The 24,191-nt window shown below is 35.2% G+C and overlaps 1 protein-coding gene across 1 annotated transcript in view; it reads right to left on the bottom strand.

Moving 5' to 3' along the window:
- SAMSN1 (SAM domain, SH3 domain and nuclear localization signals 1) overlaps positions 1 to 24,191 on the bottom strand; it is a 144,335-nt gene that overhangs the window by 7,033 nt on the left and 113,111 nt on the right. The window contains 6 exon segments of the mRNA XM_069472448.1: positions 4,727 to 4,877; positions 6,796 to 7,002; positions 10,725 to 10,876; positions 12,721 to 12,850; positions 16,767 to 16,916; positions 20,415 to 20,486. Coding sequence (XP_069328549.1) covers positions 4,727 to 4,877; positions 6,796 to 7,002; positions 10,725 to 10,876; positions 12,721 to 12,850; positions 16,767 to 16,916; positions 20,415 to 20,486 — 862 coding nt within the window.

Here is a 24,191-nt window from a genome sequence, read left to right as displayed (position 1 = left end):
TCCAAGCTCCTGGCTGGGCTCCGCCAGTTGCCCTGCATGGATTTGGGCAGGCGAGCAGGCAGGAAGGCACAACTGGGTATGGTTGAGCAACGAGGGCTGCTGTGACCACAGCTGGTGTCAGTGGTCTGGCACACAACCCACCCTTTCCCTTTCCTTCCCATTTGGCACTGTAACCAGAGTTTGCAGGTATCGAAAACATATTGTGTACGGATCCTGTAAACTTTGCTTATTCTATTACCAACTTTTTTCAATTTAAAATTTAATTATTCGGCCGGGCGCGGTGGCTCACGCCTGTAATCCTAGCACTCTGGGAGGCCGAGGCGGGTGGATCGCTCAAGGTCAGGAGTTCGAGACCAGCCTGAGCAAGAGTGAGACCCCGTCTCTACTAAAAATAGAAAGAAATTATATGGACAACTAAAAATATATATATAGAAAAATTAGCCGGGCATAGTGGCGCATGCCTGTAGTCCCAGCTACTCGGGAGGCTGAGGCAGGAGGATTGCTTGAGCCCAGGAGTTTGAGGTTGCTGTGAGCTAGGCTGACGCCACGGCACTCACTCTAGCCTGGGCCACAAAGTGAGACTCTGTCTCAAAAAAAATAAATAAATAAAAATAAAATAAAATAAAATTTAATTATTCCTGTCCTCAAGGGAAAACAAGGTATTTCTCTCTCCCATTTTCTCCAAAGAAAATAGTACACATTCTCATAGACACAATTTTAAGACACATCAAAATGCTTCTAAATGTGGAAAAGAGGAACAAGTACAGAATAAAGAGAAAATACTTATTGTAAACAGCAGTAAACAATCTTATTATTTTAAAGAGGCATTTCTGTGCGAGGCAAAGGGGCCTTGAAGGCTGTGCTTATGGAACAACACACACACACAGACACACACATACGTTCTCTATTTTCTTTTTTACTTGTTGTGAATATTACTCCCAAAGCAAACAAGCCATTTTTAAATTCAGATGATAAATAGAGAAACCCTACTGTGCACAAAATAAACAGATTCTGCTCATTTGTTCCTTCAAGAGCTGAATCTCACTCCAACTTTTCTCTTCCCTCTAAGCTTATCTAGAATCCCATTTGAGGAAACCAATGACCTAGTTCTGCTCAGTTCTAATGCAACACAGGAGCAAATCCCAAATATCTCCGCTGGTCTTGCTGGGATTTCAGAACCCCAAAGTCCTTATCCTCCTCCAGAGGTAATCCTGTGATCAGCTCTAGCACCACATGCCAGCTCTTTTATCAGCTTTTTGGAGAAGTATCTTTACCTCCTGTCAAGCAGTGACCTAAAAAATTTAATCCAGTTTATGTTTTCAAGGTCAAAGTGGGTACAATGCTATCTTTCCTGGGCTAAGAGAAAAGGAAAATTGCTTGCTCTAAATATTAGATGTCTGTTTTTTTCCGTGTCCTGTCCCCCATCCGCTTGGTCCCTCTAGATATATTAAAGGCTCACATGGGTCTTGTGATCTTTTCTACATTATCTCATAGTGTTATTTCTGTAACACTTTTTGCTACATTATCAATGTGTTATCCTCAAAACAAATGTCCTATTTGCTCAATTTTTATATTGAATGTTTAGCAAAGCAAAACTTTCCAATTTCCCAAACTAACAATGAAACCCTAAAGTAGGAATGTATTCATGTTCCCCAAATTGACATTATTCAATGATCAAAATAAAATGCATACATAAAATCCTGGCCAATTTGCATACCCCATTCTTCAAAAAAAGCTAACTATTTTTAACCTATGACTGTGACATGAATTTGTTTTTAATAATGTCTCAGTTTTATATAACCATGTATTCAGGGTCTTTATCATTCAGGGTACATGAAGATTGTACATTTAATCTTTAGCACGGCTGTAGAAGATATGATTCACAAAGTAGAGAATAGATAAAAATAAGTATGCAGCAGCATGGTGCCAAATCATCAGAACTCACCATCTTATCAACAAATGGAAGTCATTCTTCTTTATTTCTTGAGCAAAGCAGTTTCACATAAGATAAATAGCTTTCAGTCAGAATAGTCTAACATGCAATATGCATCTTTTTGACATGTATATTCTAATACTACTTTAGACCATAAGATTAAAATAAGAAAAATCTCAGGGTAGTGTGTTGACAAGAAACACTGGTTGAATCTGCATTTTTTCTATTTTTCATCTCTCAGAATTTGGCTCTATATGTGCATGTTTGTAAGTTACTAGCTATCATTAAGTAACAACTTCTAGTGACCTCCAAGTACCATTTTCTAAAGTTTTATATAGGGAAATAATTTCTGGAACTTGTCTTTTCTTACATCAAATATTAAAAGTCATTTCACATTTTGGAGATATTGTTTTGTTTTCAGAGATCAGGATGTACTCGGACATGTTTCTGATAGATGTAGGAGACTCAGTTGTAGATATGTGAGCTTGAAAAAGCCATTTAGCTACTTGGGTTTTAGTTTTCACATCTTGCAAAGGGAGAATTTGAGTCAGCTGGTTTTTAAAATTATACCCAACTTTCATATTGTATCACCTATAAATCATTATTCTTTTGTTAACATAGAAAGTAGACAGGTGATGGGGGAGGTGGAATGAAAAAAATGGAGTGAACACAAGCCTTTGCCCTGGACCCATCTTCCCTCTGTGGGTCTTTACTGGACACTCTTATCACTGGAAGCGCTGTTTGCTGAGGCTCCCGTCCCTTCTCTTCACAAACCCTGTTGCCAGGCAGCCGCGGTAGCCTCTCACCGTTCACTTGCTGAGATGGAAAACTGAACTAAAGCCCTTGAGAAAATTGGTGAACTAGCAGAAAACTTCAATTTTCAAATATTCATTGCTCTCATATTTACCAGTTTGCGCATACGGAAGAGTTTCATAGCAGACTGCCTTTGATTAAAACTCCATCTCTGCTACTTATCTAGCTGTTCAACCTCTTTGAAATTCACCTCTGAATTTTTTTCCTCACCTGTGAATCGTTCAAAATATCTAGATGTATGCTATTGTGGAAGAAAAACAATTATTTACAAGTGTTCCAAAACTACTCTTCTCCCTCCCTATACTTACTTCATGGTCAAATTATTTTGGAGAGTATTAGCAATGACACTGAATATTATCAACACAGGAAACCTACAAAATCTATTTCTTTGACAAACTTTGCTTTGTGGGAGCTATGTCTTGAAAGGACAAGATGTGAAAGAAGCTGCATCATTTACCTGAAAGACATTGCTACATCAATTTGCACTGCTCAGTTTTGTTTGGGCTTGTGCTATTGAGTAAATTGGCTACTTTGTTCAGTTCGGACTTTGTCTCCATGACCCCCATCTCCCTATCTTTTCTGTCTCCCAGCCCCTACAACTTTGAAGCTAGCATGTGAAAACCTAGACCTAACGATGAAATCCATCCTGCTGATGTTAAGTTAGTCATGCATGTGAAATCTCTTGGAAAAGGATGAAAATCTATGCAAACACAAGATAGCAAATAAGAATAAAGCAAGGAACAGTTTCTAAAAAAGTAAATTAATTCCTACTAGATAAAAAGACAGTATATAGTAAACATATGCAATGCCCCAATTTTGTGGGGCCTATGAGGGTATAGGATAACACACAAAAGGTAGTTAAGGGGCCGAGGTCCTAAATACAGCTTCCCTCTCACTCTACATCGGGGCTGTTACTTGTAGTGTTAGAAAGTATAGCGTAGCTGCACAAACACTGGGTTGGAATCCTAACCCAGCAATTCACTGTGTGTGCATTTAGGCAAGTCACTATTGTCTCGATTTCTCACCGTAAAAATGAGGGCAGTACTATTTAACACACAGAGCTGTGGAGAGCACTCAAGAGCATAATAAACATAAAGACCTTGGTCCAAAGTTTTAGTCAGAGCACATGTTTTAAGAAAGTAGTTAATAATTACTAGTAGTTTTATTTTTGAAAGAGAAAGTGGGATTCAATGATCTAAGTTCTTCTTTTGCTTTAAAATTAGACTCCATCTCTCTCCATTTTTCCCTCATAAAATACTCTTTGCAGAGTTTGGCACATCCTGACTCAGGGTTTGGGGACCTGACCAGATTTAGTGGAAAAGGTGGTCTGAATGAATTATAAAAATAAAAGCTATTCTATCTTTACAAACCCTGTTAGTGTGGCCAGCATTCTGTGAATCTGCATGTATTATTCCATCTTCAGTTTATACTTATAAATACAGAGCACCATCTCAGATAATAAAAGTGATGCTGAATATTTTTGCAAGCTATTATAGCATTCTGAAAGAATACTATAAACATGTACAAGATGTGACTATATGGTAATGAAATGAATTTTCCTGTGTGGCGCGAAGGCTCATTAGCTTAGAGCCATGCTCTGTGTTGTTCTACAGAAGCCATGTGTGACATTTCTCACTAATGGCTTATGCTGTTACTAAATATTTGTCTCTATCTCCCTCAGTCTTTGGGAATGCAGGCATCCACTTGTGAGTAAATTAATATCTCTGCAGAATTGAAATGAGGTACCCAGAAAAGATTTCATTTCCTAGGAGTCCAATAAGGAAAAAAAGTTCCTATCCCTAATTATATATTTGACCAGAGTTGTTGTTTCCAAATTTATATGAAAAAAACTTATTTTATGGGAAAGAATGCTTTTTATGATTCTCAGTAAATAAAACTGGGCCATTGTTTATAATGATTTTACTATTTACATGAAACTGCTTTTATCAGCTAGAGAGAAGAGTAAAAGTGCACACTTACTTTCTTCATCAAGGAGATTTTCAGCAGCGGATAGTAACCTCATCCTGTCTTCTGGGTTTTCAATGTTTAATTCAATGAGATGACTCTCTTTTATATCCTTTAAATCTTCTAGAGTCTCATAACCATTGAGCAAAAGTGTTGAGGTATATTCCTGTGGGAGAGAAAATATATGTATAGTACAAACTAGTTAGATTCAAATATTTTATTTTTAGTTCTCTTTAGATTTAAAGAAAATGAAGCGATGCCAATAGAATTTTTGCTTAACTTTACTTGTATTAGCTTCCCACACATGAACTCTGGGGCAATTAAAGGATTATGTTATATCATTCTCACTTTCTAGAAGGACAAATGTAAAGATAAAATAATTACCTTAAGCTATACAATTCCAAGTTATGGATTAATTAAATAGCTGGATCCTACATCCCATTTGGCACTTTTAACTTCTCAACTCACTAAATTGACAGAGCTGCCCTTTCCTTAAGTCTATCAATAAAACGCCTCTAGCAGAGCTGTATACTATAGTAATATTTCTGAATCTACATATCTTCTTATTTGCTTGGTTGCAAAAACATCTGCTATTATTAACTTCTTGGGATAGGTTAAAAAATGAGTTTGAAACAGACATTGTTCTATATAAAATGTGGGTTTAGCATTTTTGTTAAAGGGTATTATATAAACCTAAGGAATTCCAGACTTTAATTAAAAGAATTTATTAAGCATAAAAGCACTGTAGTTGGGGACAGTATTGTTTCTTTTCTCAGCATGTATATTTTGTCCATCATTTGCATCAATATCTATTAGTTTAAAATTCATAGGCTTCTGATTTCAAAGTCTGTATATTATTTGTGTAACCTATGTCCTATCTAACAGAATAAAAATGCAAAGTGAAATCGAATGCTTTTTCAACTTCCTCAAAAATTCCTCCTATTTTCCTTGATCATGATTTCAATATCCTTATTTTACTTACTAAAATAAGATAAGAGGAAGTCTAAAAGTTTGTAGTAATCAAGAAGAACTTATTACCAGCCCTTTTTAACAATGACAAAAAAAAAAAGCAAAAGCCATGACAATTCTTTTTTAAAAAGTGTATTTTAATTGAACACTAAATTAGAGTAAGAACAGGAAAATTTCCATTCTGACACAACCATCTACCCGTGGGTTCTTGGGCAAGTCATCTCATTCCCTTAGAACTTGGTTTTCTCATGGGTCACAGAACAAACGAACAGCAGAGGCAAGCACACTTCCAACTTGTATTTCCTCCAAGGAGCATCCCATTTGGGGTGCACCAATAGTAAGGCAGGAAGGCTTAGCTAGTGTGTCTACACACAGAATCATAACTAGATATTTAAAAAAAACAATAAGGAAAATTTAATTGGCTATTGCCTTGATGAATTTTGAAAACTACCAAAGTACTGCTGGGTTAATTTTAGAAATGGATTGCAAAGCTGTAAATTGATTGAGACTAGGTATATTGTATGTACATACCATTTAATAAGGTGGATATTTCATAAAAGTCTTGCTAACATAATAAGAAAATAATTGGATTATATACATAAAACAACACACTTTCCTTAACACAATCATTGTGGGGCTTAATGATATCACTGTTTCCTAACAAACTACTCTTAAAACCATTGTATTTACTGATCTCCTCCCAACTTGATTTTGATCTCTGCTCTATAGAATACATAATTTTCCTTTTCATTTTTCCTTTCACTCCTCTGGACTTTTACTTTACTTTTCATACTCCCTTTATCATTCTCATTTAGATATTTTCTCTGGGCCTTTTATTCTCCTAGGTATTTTTCATTTTTTGCTGTACTTTCTCGACATTAATCTCTACTGTCACTGTTAAGTGCTATCAGGGTTTGGTCCAGGGGATGTTATATCAAGACCTGTCCTTGCATAATAAAAGTAATAAAGGAGAAATAAGAGCTGTTCTAGGAAAACAGATTTTCCTTTGCTGTAAGTCTTGTACTTTTAAACAACACTATACAAATGCTGATCCACTCTCCATAATTATTCCATTCATATGCCCACCAAAACCAAGTAAGCCATAATTTTCTAACCTGAAGGTGAATCCTCTCCAAGAACTCCTGCAGAGTATTGGGTTTTTCCCTTTTACTCCTTCGGTGTGCCTTTATTTTCTTGGGGGCTACTTCCTCTTCTGAGATGACATCCACATAAATAAATTTGAAGTTTCCCACTTTATTGTTCAACATCCCTGTCCACATCCCCATTGGCGTTTTGCAGATAATATCTATGATGTCTCCTTTCTAAGGGCAAAGACACATATACAAATCAGATTTCAGAGAATAATGATTTTATGGCAATTTATAGAAACAATGAAATTCAACAAAACTAGAATAATGAGAACATTGTTATAGGGGTTCAGAGATAACAGAAATAAATCTAAACATTCACTTCTTTCAAAAAGTTAAGGAAATTAGTTACTAGTAATAATGAAGAGAACTTGAACATGCTGGACAAAAAGCTTTTACATACATTTCATGATACTTTTATGTTTTTGTTATCATAGCAACTTATATTTGTAGAGCACAGTATAATTTACAAAACAGTTTTTCATGCACTAAATCATTTTATGCTTACAGCACACTTCTTAGGCACATATAGGAGGTATCATACTTATTCATTTAAGTATCACAGAAAAATCAGCAGAGATAGTAAATGACTTCTCAAGAGCCTACAGAAAGTTAATGCCTTAACCGGAACTCAAGTTCAAGTTATCTGAACTGAAAAATGATGCTCTTTTCATTTATACTGTCAGACCAATATATATGTAGCAAAGCTAAAGCCATCATTCCTGAAGGAGGTCCCTAACTGGGGAAGGGGAAGAAAGAGAAGTCTGTGACTCTGCCTGTGCTTGTGGTTCATCTGAAATATGATATTTACCTACAGTGTAAAATAAACCCATCTAAAGTATTTCATCCATCTAAAATAATTAAATTGTGCAGAGCTCACATAAAAGTATGTGTGCACTATGGATAAATTATACTGCATAATTCTCATTACAGTACTAATTCATCTCCTCTAATATTTAGATTGAGTTCCACAACAAAATTTGGATTGAAGTGTGAAGGAAGCACTTTGGGATGAACAAACAAATTGGTTTTTTTCTTTATTCATGTCCAAGACCATAACTGGTTACTGGCTGTGCTGCCAGTTATTGGCAAGAGTAGAAAACCCCATGGGGGTATTTCTTTGTAAAGAAAATTGATTTCTATGCAAGTACAGTGTCTACATTTAAGAATCATAGTTACTCCTTTGAGACTTAGGACTTTCTACCCTGGGAGTCCAATTGTTTTTTGCCACTTTTAAGGGTTTACCTTCGAACAAACTAAGTATTAAATCTGCTACTAAAAATATTTTTTCCTTTTGTTCTGTGAATATGTGTTCTTCCATCTAAACACAAATTTTTCTTGTAATGGCAGAATTCAATGTGATTGAAAGATCTGGTCTTTCTGACGTGTGATCAACTGTCTGTGTGGGCCTGTGAGCCGGTACATCCGGGTGGGGAACCTGTGTGGCCTTTTGGATCCTTGAGTGCAGCCTTTTGACTGAATCTAAATTTTATAAGACAAATCCTTTTAATAAAGGTTTTGAATTTGGCCGCAGGTTCCCCACCCCTGCAGGGGGAATCAAATCTCAGGCTAGATGGCATCAGCTAAGCAGACTGGGGAACTCTAGAAAGTTTCTGGGTATGGCAGTCCTTTACTGCATCCTTCCTATTATCCTTTAAACTTGTAAACTTTGTGTTTAATGAACCTCTTTAATCATTAAATTTAATCTGAAACATAACAGGTAGATGTTTTATTCTATGTCCATAAATCAAGTTTACCATCATTAATGTATCTTAAGTCAGTAAAGTCTGAAGTCTAGAAATCTCAGATTTTTCTAGTACTGTTTTGTGTTGATCTCTGTATATCTAGCACCTAACGTCATGCTTGATATCTAGTACACAAAAAGATGCTTGAAAAACAAATACCAAATGTGCTCACCATTAAATTGGAACTAATCAATCAACACCTATGTGTACATATGGAAATAACATTTATCCGAAATCAAGCAGGTACATGGGGGAAGGAAGGGATAGGTAAAATCACACCTAACAGGTACAGTGCCCACTATCTGGGGGATGGGCACAGTACAAAAAGAATTTATGTAACCAAATCATTTGTACCCCTGTAATATTCTGAAATAAAAAAAAATATGCTACCTAGAAGTTTTAATTGGCTACTAAACTGATAAAAACTGACATTAATTTTATTAATTCTTCAAAAGCTTTTTAAATTCATAAACATGTAACTTATAGCCTTTAAATTTGTAAACCTGCACATTCAAGAGAGCCCACTGGTAATCAAGCAAAGACCCAATTTCGTTTTGGTTAAGACCCTTGATGGGAACAAGGGTATTTCAATCTTCAGTGGTAACTGGGAGATTATTACTGTATCCTTTAAGAACTCCATAAAAATCACCTTGGGCAGTGCTGGCAGTGGCACACTGGCATTGTATTGTAGGGAAGTTGAAAAGCTATTATGAATCAAAATGTGCTGTGTTTATTCCCTTCTATTGCCCTCCCCCCAAAATGGTTATTAAGGTACAGCCATCCTTTCCATAAGACTTGAACTTAGGCTGCAAATCATTTCGTGTAAATGACTAAGGAGCTGACTGTGGGGAACAATGCTTTTCTCATTCTCCAGCTGAGCTTACTCTGATTCAATAGCATAGAGGGGATAAAGGGAAAAGCTGAGTGTCTTAAATGTTAAATAATAATATCAATACTTCATAACATATCATAGTTATTAGTTGACATCCACTTCGTGTTAACAGCATAGAAAATTCATAATTTATATCTCTTTAGCTTTAGTGCTTTGTGATACTATAAGGAATAATTTAACATCTATAAAGTATCTTAGCACAATCTTCTTCTACTTGTGCTATTGTAAACAACCCCATCCCTCAAGTGTGAGGAAGACTATGAAAATGATGGATTTTACATTCATGATTATGTTACCTTATATGATTTTGCATGTATAATTAATGCACCAAATTAGCTGATTTTGAGTTAATCAAAAGGGAGATTATCTGGGTGGTCCTGAGTTAATCAGATGAGATCCCTTAAAAAGAAAGATATTAAAGCATGGGTGGGTTTTCTCCTGCTGGCCATGTTGTAGAGAGGGCCCTGGTTGGGGAACATAGAGGCTGAGAATGGCTCCCAATCCTACATTCAGGAGTAACTGAATCCTGCCAACAGACAGTGAGCTCAGCACAGGATCTCAGACCTAAGGTGAGATCACAACCAGGCTGACACCTTGACTTCAGCCAGGTAAGACCTTAAGCAGAGAACTCAGTTGAACCATGCCCATACTTGTGACCTACAGAAACTGTGTGATAACAATAATTTGTGTTGTTTGTTGCTTCTAAGTTTGGGGTAATTTATTACATAGCAATAGAAAGTGAACACAGAGAATAAGAGTAAGAAGAGGGAATTCAGGAAAAAATATCACCGGGAGAAAGAGCTCTGGTTACCCACACCAACCAGTTTAAAAAGTACTAGAGTTGCCTGGCAAAGTCTGGTTCCCAAGGCCTTTGCTCTGCTGGGCTCTTGCCTGGTATTTCCATCTTCTCTCCCTCTCCCTGGCTTCATTATTTTTACTCCTGTAAGTATCAGGCAGAGCTGGCACTGCCAGCAACCTCTGAGACTTTCAGTTTTCAGAAAAATGTAGATAACTCCTTCCCTCCTGATAGACTCTGAACCTGTGTTATCTACTTAACAGCAATGTACGCAAATAGACTGATCCCCCCTTACTACCTCACAAGTTTTATTCAAGTTTTTGGCACGGTTAATTTGCCCCTAGTTCTACTGTTGGGAAGAATACACTCACACAACTACTTTCCACTGCTTGTACTTCCTGAAACAGATCATGCAACGAGCATTTGACAAACCATTCGTAAGGTGGATATGATGTCTTCTCACCTTGATTTTGAGGGAGTCAGTGTCATAGGGACTTGGCGTGAAATCAGTATGCACTCTGGCACGGCCACAGAATGGTCCTGAGTAGGGGCCATCGTCATCCAGTCGAAAGCTGTCCCTGTTGCTTGTACCATCTGAGCAGCTTGTTAGTCCACCTGAGGAGAGCAGAGGTTCACTTCTCATTGAAGGTATGTAACATTCTGAACCAGCATCTGGACACAACTAAGTATTGATAATGCTGACGCATTGGATACCAGCCTCACGAGGGGGTTCTAATTGACTGATCCCAGTGTCTGTCTCCCAGTCACTCTCCATTAGTGACCTCTGTCCTCTGAGCCATTTCTGACCTTTTTTCTTCCAATCTAGCTAATCTCTCCTCAACCACTAACCCAAACACCCTCTCACTTGATCTCTGTGATCTGATGCAGTACACAGTGTATTAATCATGGGGCACTTGCCAAAGAGGAGGAAGGTATAGGTTTAATCTGTAAAGTCAGATGATTAATTTTGTATGTGTAAACAAAGACAGAAACTGATGGGAACAGTTTGATCTTTGTGTGCTATTGATCACGAATGGTTAAAACATGACATTACAAGGTTCCCTACAACTTATCACAATCGTAGCAAAAATTTTCACCCAGGGTTCCTCCTGTGTACCAAAGGCCATTTGGAGGCAACATTACTGTGCATAAAAGGTGGCACTTCTGTCTGTTGTGTGAGTGAAAGGGAAAGAGGAAGTGTGTTTGAATTTCTACCCTCAAGTGGTTCAAAACTGTTCTAAACCAGAGTTTTAAAACTGCTCCAAATCCTTGTTTTCTGGTCCTCTTCCTTTCTGATGTTGAACCTCAGGAAAAAAAGAGAAAGAGGTGCCATTTTTCTGCCTGCCTAGGGGCAAAAATGGTTCCCAGTGGAAGTAAGTCTCCTTTTCCAAACCCCAGTCATCAGTTCTTTCCTCCTTCTGTCTGGCCTTTCAGCACTCTGTTCAATGAGGGAACAGCCCAGGTCACTACCATTCATTGTGATATAAGGTGAAGATCCTTCAAGATATTCCATGTTGTATATGAACTAGTGTAAGAGAAAGGTGAGTTGCATCTAATCACAGAAATTGAGTTCTACATGATATCAGTTAAATGGGGCCACCATCTCCAAACACCTTCCTTTCAATGAATACTCCAGACCCATGCTTTTCATGGTACATTTTTTTTTTAGACAGGGTCTCACTCTGTGGCCTAGGCTATACAGCACAGTGGTGCCATCATAGCTTATTGCTACCTCAAACACCTGGGCTCAAGCAATCCTCTTGCCTCAGCCTCCTGAGTACCTAGGACTACAGGTGTGCACCACTGCATCTGGCTAATTTTTCTATTTTTTGTAGAGATGGGGTCTCACTCTTGCTCAGGTTGGTCTCGATCTCCTGGCCTCAAGTAATCCTCCTGCCTTGCCCTCCTAGAGTGCTAGGATTATAGGCATGAGCCACCACACCTGGCCAGTACATTCTAAGTAATAAAATGCACTTTTCAGAGTATACAGGTAAAAAGGAAAGGAAAGTAAGGAAAAAGAGTGGGAGATGGGGGAGGGAGAGAGAGAGAAAGGTAGAAAGGAGGAAGGAAGAGAGGAATAGAGACAGAGGACAGGATTTTAATTATCTGACTCAAGTCATTTTAAACATTATGACTCAAGGTAAAACTAGTTCTCCCAAGCATAGATTTATTTTTAGGGATGCATATTTAATTATCTAACATGATGTTTCTGAGGCACATCCCCAAGAGCCCTGCTGACTACAGCATTAAAAATTTTAAAACAACACATAATTCTATCTAATATATTATGCATCATTTTAAACAAGCAACTCCATATAGATTCAATACATATTACGTGTTCATCATTTCTCTTATCAAGTAGCTGGAACCTTGTTGCTAATTTGATAAAAATTTGTTGTTTTTAATTAATTTAACCCAGGCTTCACACCTAGGACCTTGTCCTTTATTTTTAGCCTTACTTGAAGAGCTCTGCCCACTGTAGAGACTATCCATGGAGTCACTGGCTTTGAGGGAGACCTTCTCAGTGTGGGTCCCCATCACAGGGTCACTGTTTCGATATGGGAGGACACGGTCTCCATCTTCCTCATCCTTCATAAAAATATATCAGAGGTTAAATGCAGAGAACATATTTCCATGGAGATGTTCACTATATATATTGATTTAATAAACAAGACATATTTTAGCAATAAAATACTTGGGAATACATCAGCATAAAATATGAGAGTCATTAATTTTTAGTTCAATTTCTAGCAAAACACTTTACAGTATTCTTGGAAAAATTCTTTAAATGAGACATATCTCATTGTGAAAATCAACTGAAATTATAATGGTTCATTTTTGCAAATTAGGATGAATATCATACCAAGATTATTTAATCAGAAATGTTAGATTTATTGACATCTATGCTTTATCTGTTAAAGCAGTTTTACTTCATGTTCTCCTTCTTATCTGTTTACCACCATTACTAATCCGTTGAGGTTCTGATACTACAAGTTTAAACTCTGCATAGTTGTTTCATGTCAGTTATTTGCACCCTACCAGATCACTAGATATGAATAAAACATGCACACTTTGCAATTCTAAAGCAAAGCTTCTCTAAGAAGCTTTACAAATCTCATACTGTTCTTGCCACCTAGTCAAGTGAAAAGCAAATCTTGCATAAAATTAGAAAAGACAGACAATTTCAAAACAAATTGTATTTCCTTGAAAACATCTCAAATGTTTTCCATATTTAGATAGTTTGGACAAAACCTATGAATCTTAATAGTCATCAGAACATAATTTAATATTCCTCATTTTTTGGTATTTCTAAACATTGATGAAACTTCAGAATATACATATGATATACACTCAGTATGATTCTCTGCTTTTATACATCCCCTTATTCCTTCCTCCAGTCATTCAATATAGTTTATAGAGCACCTCTTAGGTACTGGGCACTGTTCTAGGAATTGGGGATTACCAGAGTAAACACAATAATAGTGTCCTAATTCTAATGAAGAACATTCTAGTATGTTAGTCGGCATATGTGTGTGTCTGTGTGTGTGTGTGTGTGTGTGTATAGAGTGTTTAGGGAGATATGCATAAAGAAAAGGAAGACAATTTGAGAGAATAAGATGTGCTATGAAGGAAATAAAACTGGTGATGTGAGAAAATTAGCTACTGAGGTTTGGGTTAGGATAAGGTTGGCTGATTTAAAAAAGTAGCTTCCAAAGACCTCTGCCATAAGGCAATATATGCTCTCAATTATTAATCTGAATGATAAGAAAATATTACGCATGTGAAGTTTGGAGACAGTTTTTCACTCAGAATTAGCTTGGATTGTGCAAAGAAAAACAAAAATGCCAATGTAGTGAGAAAAAGAAGAATATTAGTATATGGCTGCAGAGGAGGAGACTGGAGGCAGATCACAAAGAGCTTTATAGGTCATGCATGGTGGCCATGGAAATGTGCCACTTAGATCTCTTGCTATGGGACCCTTCTTTACTGACGGCCACAGCACTGCCTCTCTGTATCTACCACCGTGTTTCCTCTGAAGCCATGCTCCCTGCCAGTGACAAAAATGTGAGGGTATGATTTGAGCCCATTCTGGTAGGATGTGGAGCTCTTCCAATGGAAAACTTTAGTGAAAGGATTCTTTATCAATCTGGCCAAAGCTTTCTCAGAATTTTGCTGAAGTCTGAGACTGTGTCTACCCTGATCCTCTTTCCTTCTCCCTCTCCTTTTACTGATGTCAGATTTGCATTGCAGTCTAAAGGCTTTCCCTGAATATTTCTTCTTTATCCTTCACAGGCATTTCTTCCATTAAATCTTTGGTGCTTCTTTTCCCTTTTTGGGATCTGTTTTTCAGGGGACTGGAATGAACACACCACAGTAAGGGCGTACATTGTGAAGGCACTGTGAAATTTTAACCAGGGGAGTGATATGTCCTGATTTCCACTTTTCACAGATCTTTCTGGCTTTCATGTGGAGAATGGATTTTATGGGGTAAAGAGTTAAAGAATGGAAAGCAATTAGGTGGTTACCGTGATAATCCATGCAAGAGAGTTTGGTTACTTAGTTTAAGGCAGGAACAGTTTACAAGGAAAAATTCGGGGTTTCAGATATACTTTGGAGTTATAACCAAGGGGATATACTCATGAATTAGTGTGAAAAATGAGAGAAAGAAGGAATTTAGAATGATTCTTAGGTTTCTTTTCCTCTTCCCTCTTCTTTTTAGCATGTAGAGTTATAACACTATTATCTGTTGCCACTGGAAATACTGGATGAGAAAACATTTTTTTAAATAGAAGTGAAGAGAATCAATATTTCAGCTTTGGATATATTAGATTTAAGATATCTAGTGAACATCTAACTAATCATATAAAATAAACAACTGGTTGTATAAATAGAATAGATGAGTGAAGAGGTCACAGCTAGAGATATAATTGTGAAAAACAAAGACATGAGACTGGATGAGATCATTTAAGGAGAGGATAGATTGAGTAAACCATCCAGGAACAAGCCTCAGGAAGACTTAATATTTAGGTGAACAAAAAAGAATACAAAGCCAAGAAAGGAAGCTACTAGGAAGAAGAAAAGTCAGATGAAAGCCCAGCCAGAGAAACCAAGAAAAGAGAATGTTTTACGTGTAAGTAAATCACTTGGGTCAAACAGCTGAAAAGCAGTAAGAAGAAAGAAAACTGACCATTGGATTTGACAACACAGAAGTCACTACTGATGGTGACTGTTTTAATGGAGTACTAGAACAGAAGCCCTGTTGAAGTGTGTTAAAAAAGAGAATGGACATAAAACATATAAATCAATAGAGTAGAATTGAGAGGTCCATAAATAAACTCATGTTTTTATAATGCATGTATTTATGACCACATAATTTATGGTCAATTGATTTTCAACAAATGTGCCAAGACAATACAATGGCTAAAGAATAGTATTTTAAAGAAATGGTGTTGGGACAACTGGATATCCACATGCGAAAAAAAGGAAGTTGAACTCCTCCCACATACTGTATAGAAAAATTTTCTCAAAATGGATCATACAACAAAATTTAAGGGCTAAAACCATAAAACACTTAGAAGAAAACATAGGAATAAATCTTTATGACCTTAGGTCATAAACATTTGTGCCACAAAAAATACTATCAAGAAAGTAAAAATACAACCCAGAGAATTAAGAAAATATATCATGTTGCCGGTCATATATTTGATAAAGGACTTATATCCAGAATATACAAAAACCATTTAAAACTTAATTAAAATGGACAAAGCATTTGAGTAAACATTTTCCAAAAAGATATACAAATGACTAATAATAACCATATGAAAAAATTCTCAACATCGGTCACCAGGGAAATGTAAATCAAAAGCAAATGTAAATCAAGATCAAAAATTCCATTTCATGTCCACTAGGATGGCTAGCATTAGAAAACAGACAATAATAAGTGTTGACAAGGATGTGGATAAATTGGAATCCTCATACATTGCTAGGAGCAATGTAAAATGACGTAGCTACTTAGGGAAACAGTTTGCTAACTTCTCAAAATATTAGACATATATTACCATATATTCAAGGCAGATGAAAAAATATTTACACACAATAAATTAAACACAAATATTTGTAGCAGCATCATTCATAATAGCTGAAAAGTAGAAACAATCCAAATGTCCATGAACTGATGAAAGGATAAATTAAATTTGGTTAATCTATAAAATGAAATACTATATAGCAATAAAAAGGTATAGAGTACTGATGCTTGCTACAATATTAATGATACGCTGTTTTTCACATACTAGATGCATGATCTTTCTGAGTCTCAGTTTCTTCTATTAAGATAGAAGTAATAGTACCTTTTTTCCTACCAATTTCTGGGCATAATGACTGAGGTAGAAAATAGATGCTTAAGTATTTCATAAAGCACCAAGTACTTCTGCATCTAGAAGAACTTATTGAATATTTTAAGAAAGATTTAATAGAAAAATACAAATGATTAACAGAGTACACTTACCTTTTCCTCAGAAAGGGCTTTGATGTATTTTTTACCCACTTTCTTCTTCATTGTCCATGAAATAGCTCTCATTTTTTTACCCAAACCTCCTCCATTGTTTGAAGTTCTGTTTTGTTCTCCACTTTCATTTATGGTTTCCCCATCATGTTTCTAGTTTTGAATCATTTACAAAAGACAAAATAATAAGGAAATAAAAAGCATTGATTTGAAAACATTGTTAGAAAGAAGAATCTACATTTGTAGACTTCCTATACATTCTGTGCAGCAGCCTCCAAAATTTCAAACAATCTGGGCATAATACTTATCTTTAAAGTGGTCTAGGCGTGGTTGCTTGTGTGACACACAAACTCAGAAAGTAAAAGTCTGATGAAGGTATTGAGCATCACATCTGAAATTATTTTCAAGAATTTTGGCTATTTTTTAATAGCTGTATTGAAGAACTATTTTATTCCTTCTTGTTTTTAGATGAACAAATAGAATTAAATACCAAACATGAGAAGTGATTGTGTCTACATGGATGGGAGATATTTTATTGGAGGTTTTAGAAAGGCCGTAGTGTCTGTGCTAGTGGGCCTTAAAATATACTCTTGCTCCTCATAAAAATTGAGATGGTCATGGTTATTTTTAAGAATTTGGGGTGTTAATTAAATCCACTGAGAAACTGAATTTTCTTTCATCTTGGCGTGTGCATTTCCCACATTCTCAAGCAGTAGTAAATATGAACTGTTAGTACAGAAATCTTCATGTAATTCACATGCTGTACTAAGCAAATCTCTTATGTGAACTGCTTCTGCCTGTACTGAGGAATTTTGTTAAACCACTGACTTCCTAACTCAGAATAAAACACAAAGTGTTCGTTCATAGCCTACAAGGCTCTATAACATAACATAAAATAATGTGATATAATTAATATAATATATATTGTAATGTGGCATTTGTTGCATTATATGGAATCTATGTGAAATGAAACAGCTTCACCACCTCACCCGGAGCTACTTCTCAGCTCTCCGTTGCTCATTAGAGCAGTGGTTCTCAAAATGTCGTCCCTGGACCAGCAGCATCAACATCACCTGGGGACAATTTGTGTTTTAAGAAACTCTTCAAGTGATTTTGATACACACTTGTTTGAAAAGAACTGTAATAAAGTATTGCCGTGCTAGCCCCCTGGCTGTTCATCTATCAGGTTTTCACCAAGGTTTGTACTTGCTTTTGCCACTGGCTTGCCCTAGATATCCATAAATGTCTTCCTTCAGTCATCCAGGTTTTTAGTCACATGTCATGTAAGAGAAGAGAAACTTTCTGATTGATCACCTTGTGCACTTGTTCATACTTCCTGTTTGTTTACTCTGAGTTATTCTTCTAAGTAATTTAACATTACTCAATAATGTATTGGTTCATTTGATTGTCATGTACATCTCCCACTATGATGCAAGCTCCATGAGAATAGAGACTTTATCTGTTTTCTTCATTCTGAATGTCTAGAATACTTCCAAACACATAACTGGCACTTGATATTTTTTGAATAAATAAAACTTCCCATGTAGAACTTTGCAGCAATTTTTTCTTTGGAGGACATGTTTGGGTTGCACATCCTTAATACCTCATATTTGCAAGAAAGGAAACTTGAAGGTCATCTAGTTTAGCACTGCCCATTGTTACTGATAGGCGGACAGCCAGCCATTCCCTAAACATAAAAAATGATGGGAAATTTCTCTTTAGCAAACTTGAATATTTTAATATGAAAGTTTAACCACATAGTTAACATCATTATTAATCAATATTATGTTTTGGTTCATATCTTACCCCAAATTGCCTATGATAAATATGAATGGACAGCCAATTTAAACCCTCATTGCACCTTATTAATTTCTACATTCAAGGTTATAAAGGCAAAGATTCTTTGCTTAATTCAAAAGCCCCAAGTAAAATATAATTTGGAAGCATCTTAAATTTTAGAGTTAGCCTTTTTCTTTTCTCTTTTCTCTACTTAAACTTTCCCTAACTTCATTGTAAAATTATTTTACTAACTAAAATATATAAAAAAATTATATTATTTTACTATTACTAGTGTTAATTTACCATTATCTTAGCTTCAGAAAAAGTACCACAAATATTTTTCAGGTTTTTCTCACATTATTTACAGAAGCTTCAAAGAAATTATCTCCATATTTCTTGAATATAACATTTTTCTATGCTGTACTAGTCTACTATTATTAATCAATGAACCTGAATGAATCTGAGCTATCAGACTAGGTTAACTGTAGAATTGTAAACTAAATAATAGTAGAACATAGCTATGTATGATTACGGAGAGTTAAAGGTTTATACAAGATGACACCTGAAAGTGAAATTATATGTCTTTCATTCTCTCTCTTGCTCTCTCTCTGCCTATATATGCACATATATATGTATATATATATTACATTGTATTACTTATAATTATATAAATGTTGATTGATCATATACCTATATACAAGTTTATCCATAATCATGTATATATAAATAAGTAGGTAGATAAAAATGGATATATAATATATAAATGGATAAAAGGGGATATATTATACATCCACACATGCATATCTAAGTATCAATGGAGATATTTATAAAGTAATAAGATATGTCATTTTATTTCCATTTCTTTTGTTCAGAATATATTACTGAAATAAAAATATTTTAAAATATTATATTAATATAAAGATGTATCTGAAGATAATTGTAACATCTAAAACCTATTGACCTTTAAACAATATGTCACCCGTGAGGTCACTGAATCAGGTTCAGTGATAAGCATGTATTTTCAGTTTTCTCAGTATACATCTAATCTCTTTATTATTAGTTGTTATATCTTTCATTAATCACTTATCACATGTGGCCCCTGGTCTATGAGAAAGTATGGCAAACTTTGGAGTGAGAGAAGAGGTTGAGTTCTGCCTTCATCATCTATTAACTCTAATTTTAGAAGTAATTTTACTCAATGAAGCAAGCATATTTCTTCATTGGTATTTCTTCATAGAAATATTAATAGTTCCTATGGTGTAGATAAAGTGTTTACAGTTGTGTTTATTTCATGGGAAGTGCTTAATTAAATGTAGATATTATTTGTTTTATTATTATTATGTAAATTAATTTATGGAAAGCTTTTCTTAAGCTGCATTTAAAGTGTTCATAGCTTACAAATGTGTATATAGTGGTCACCAGTGGGGCATTTCAGTGTATGTGGTAGAAGTGTGAGAGGGCAATTAAACAGCTGTATGCTCTCCTTAACACATTTACAGTTAAGCCACTTAATCATTTCCTAATTTAAAGCAATTACAACTTACATAAATATATACATACATATATATATATAGTTTTATGATGGAAATGCTCAGGAAATTTGGAATTACTGGTGTTACTTTGAATTCTAACTATCTTCTTAGATTCACATTTTGCTTCCAAACATATGTTAGGCTTCTTAGATAGCTGTTTACTCTTAATGCTCAGCATGGTACTAGGGACTAAATAATTGTTCATTTATCACAAAAATATATGCAAGGCTAGGATCTGAAAATGTATTTTTCTTGCTGTACTTTGAAGAAGTGATATTGTCTTTATAATATTTCATAATGTGCTTGCAGAACATTCATAAAAATGGAATGAAATACTAACCTCAGTTAAATCATCTGGTTTTGACATGGAATTATTCCGAAAACGATCAAAATTCCCAAAACTGCTGCTGCGCTATTAAATAGGAAAGAAAAGGAAAGAAAACTTAGGATTTGTGACTTTCACTGCTAAAACTAATAAATAGATTATACTTTAATTAGCACCATCTCTTAACAAATACAGACTTTAAAAAGCTCTTCCTTCTTGAGTATCCAAAGGCTTTGAAGGTATAACTATTAACATTTTTATGTTTACAGTTGATAAAATGTCTTTCTTTATTTTATATTATAATATTAAGCACCTTGAAGAAAATCTTGGTTATTTTCAATTTATAGTATTAATTTTGCTCTTGGGAGAGGCAGTTGAAGAATCTATGAGTTCTAAATTGGGGCTTCTTGAAACAAGCTAACCAATGACTTATTTCAATGAGGTTATGGCATGTGGTACTAACCAACCAACCAACCAATACACAAATAACAACAAAACATACAAACCAAAAGCAAGCATCTGAGTAGATCCACCATTACACTTCATAAAGATCCAGTTTAAAACAAAAATGAACAAAAAGTGCATGTCCTATTACCAACTCTTGATAATTTGAAATTCTCTGCTGGATATCAGAAAGAAAAAGCACACACGTAGACCTATTAATAAATTGAAAGCAGCATTTAGGCATGCACGATCTAAGGTTGGGAATAAAACTGAATTTTTACAAATTTAAAATGGAATTACAATGAGACCTCTGGGTCAGTTTCATTCACTGGTTTTGAGAATAAGCTCAATATGTTAATAGAAGACTGTTCCCTTGGATACTTTATGCTTACAAAGCTAAATTTTTATTATGCAACTCATTCTAGGCAGGTAATTATAAATAATATGCTACAAAGTAAACGATTCCCTTAAACACATTTTAAAATTCTTTAGAGTCATTGAGTCAAAAAATTGATATTTCCTTACTCTCTAATTTTATGCATTGTTTAGGATGCTGGATATCTGATATTAATGTTTTTTTGTATGCCCATAAATCTCAAGAATATGTCCTTTTTTAAGGACTTTATCTCCTTTCTAGGTTATCATACTTTAAAAATAAATACTGAAAAATAGCCTAGTAATTTGAAAAATTAGTAATGGAAGTCAGTAATCTATAAAATCCCCTATAGCAAGTCCTCACTTAATGTCATGGATAAGTTCCTAGAAAATGTGACTGAAACAGCTTTAACAAAGTCCATTTTACCATAGGCTAATTGATACAAACAAGAAAAATTTCCTATGGCATATTCCTGGACATAAAAACATAACTGAAATTCTAAATAAAGACTGAAAACACTTCTAATATTAAACATTGAAATAAATGTGAGCTATACGTACATACGTACATTTTTAAAAGATTAATGAAAACAGGTAAGATAATTATTTACCTAATTATTATCCCTCAAGATTGCAGGTGGCCAGAGCCTATCCTGGCAGCTCAGGGCAGGGTGAGAACCAGCCCTAGACAGGATGCCATCCCATTGCAGGATGCACTCCACACACACACACACACACAATTCTCTCTCTCTCTCTCTCTCTCTCTCTCACACTGGGACTATGGAGAAAGGCCAGTTCACCTAATGGGCACCTCTTTGGGAAGTGGAAGGAAAGCCATGCAGACATGGGGAGAACATGCTAACTCCACATGTTGGCCATGGCCAGGCACTGGTTTCTTTTTCTACTGATGTTATAAAGAAATGACTTTGAATCGAAGACCTGCTATATTGTCCTTCCAGAAATTACAGCCCATTTTCATTCAAGTTAGCTTCAAAGGCTCCTAGTCCTTAGAAGCACGTTTATGCTCATGTTTCCCCACCAGCTATCTTTAAAAATGCTTTTTTCCCTTTTAAATGAGCTGATATAAAAAGATCCTGACATGTGACAAGGGGTTAGCTTGATAGACAGTGTGATAGAGAATATTGCTCCAAGGATAATGGCTGTGTTAGAGACAATTAACGCCTTTGCTGACTTGCCACCCCTGCTGAACAAGCCCTTCGGGTTATGGTGAGAGGAGAGGAAGAGAAGGGCTGAAATTGAGAATCTCACTGGAAAATACAAAGTTCTCATGCAGTACTTACTAACCAAGAGCGACTTCCCAGAGCATTAATCACTCCAACTTGCCTAGTAGGCGTTTCCATCTGGCCATCATTGCTGAGCAGTCACAGAGGGGAATTGAAGGTATTGTTGTCCTGCTTATAAACAATCTGAACACGGGGAAATCTATTACTCTTTTATATACTTAAAACATTCTATGAACTTTTGAAGCCCATGCCAAGGGCAATTTTGTAGCCTACATCTAGCCTGCCTCCTGCCTGTTAAATATTAATGAGAGTTACAGCATGATTTCCACTACTGGATAATGGGTCCTGTTACACGGGAGGGCACCAAATAGACTCACTTCAGCATTTCTCTACACTATCTTCTTCCATTAAGTAATCAATAGTTACCACCTTTTAAAATTAATTCTCCCCCCATTATATCAATAAAGAAAAGCAGATTTAAGAAGAGTGGTTTATGAAGGATACAGAACTATTACTTTGGGTTTTGTCAATCATCTCACTGCTAATCACTCAACAGCTTTAAGCCAGAGAAGTATATCAATCCATGCTAAGATGCCCTTAAGTAGCAAATCTAAGTATTTGAAAGAATATTTTTAAAATTTCATTATTCTCTAGTCTAAAAGTTAGTGACTTGTGAGATGGGTTCATGATGTATAGGTTATGGCTTATGATGAGAAGGGGCTAATATCTACTATGAGGTGTGGACAATGAACAAATTTATAACTTCTACTCCTGTCAAGTTTTCTAATGATAAGGTGAATCATGTGGAAGCAAAGCCTGCTTCCTAGATAATAGTCCTTAATAAATGAGAATGTGTTTGAATATTGGTAGCTTTGCATTATATAATAGTAGTGAATTAGATTTAGTAAATCTTATCTTGTGACAGAAGCTCCCATCAAGACAGAGCTATTATATAAACAAATAACTATCAAAAGGAATAGTAGCTTAAATAAAAATGCAATTCACATTTTAGATAATTCTTTGTTTCTGTTGACATTAGATCATATTTAGCCTTTAATTATACTTTATATTAATATAAATGTATGCAGTCTTTCCTTATGCAATTAGAAATGCACTCATAAAATGGCATAATACCTATGGAGGGAAATTTGATAATATCTAGCAAAATTACATATATATGTACCCTTTGTCTCAGAAATTAAATTTCTATGTGCATATACCAGTGATACATTTGGATATGAGTTGATTTACACATCCACATTCATTGTAGCCCTTTTATATTACCAAAAAGCTGTAAAGACTAATGTTTATTAAGAGCATACTGATTGAATAATAATATGGTAAATCCACACAGTGGAAATATATACAGATGTAAAAAATGAAATATATCTTTTCATAATGCAATGGAATTATCTGTAGGACATAGTGTAAGTAAAAAGCAAAATGGAGAAAAGTGCAATATGTTGAAATACATAAATGTCAAAATTCATGTGTTTATAAAGATACTAAAAAGAAAAATTTGGTGGTTACCTTGGGAAATGTTACAGTTATATTATAAAAATTGACAAATAAAGGGAAAACTTAAACATTCAATCTGTCTTTCCTGTATGAAATATATTTCAGAATAGCTAAATAGTTTGTGAGGGAAAATTACTCTCTATTTATGTGTATTCTAACTAATCTATTAAAATGATGAAATTATAAAATTACCATTTTGCAAACCCCTAAT

Source organism: Eulemur rufifrons, chromosome 7 (assembly GCF_041146395.1).
Source record: "Eulemur rufifrons isolate Redbay chromosome 7, OSU_ERuf_1, whole genome shotgun sequence".
NCBI classification, from domain to species: Eukaryota; Metazoa; Chordata; class Mammalia; order Primates; family Lemuridae; genus Eulemur; species Eulemur rufifrons.
The sequence above is the reverse complement of the archived record's forward strand: the minus strand, read 5'-3'. Positions and strand labels throughout refer to the sequence as shown.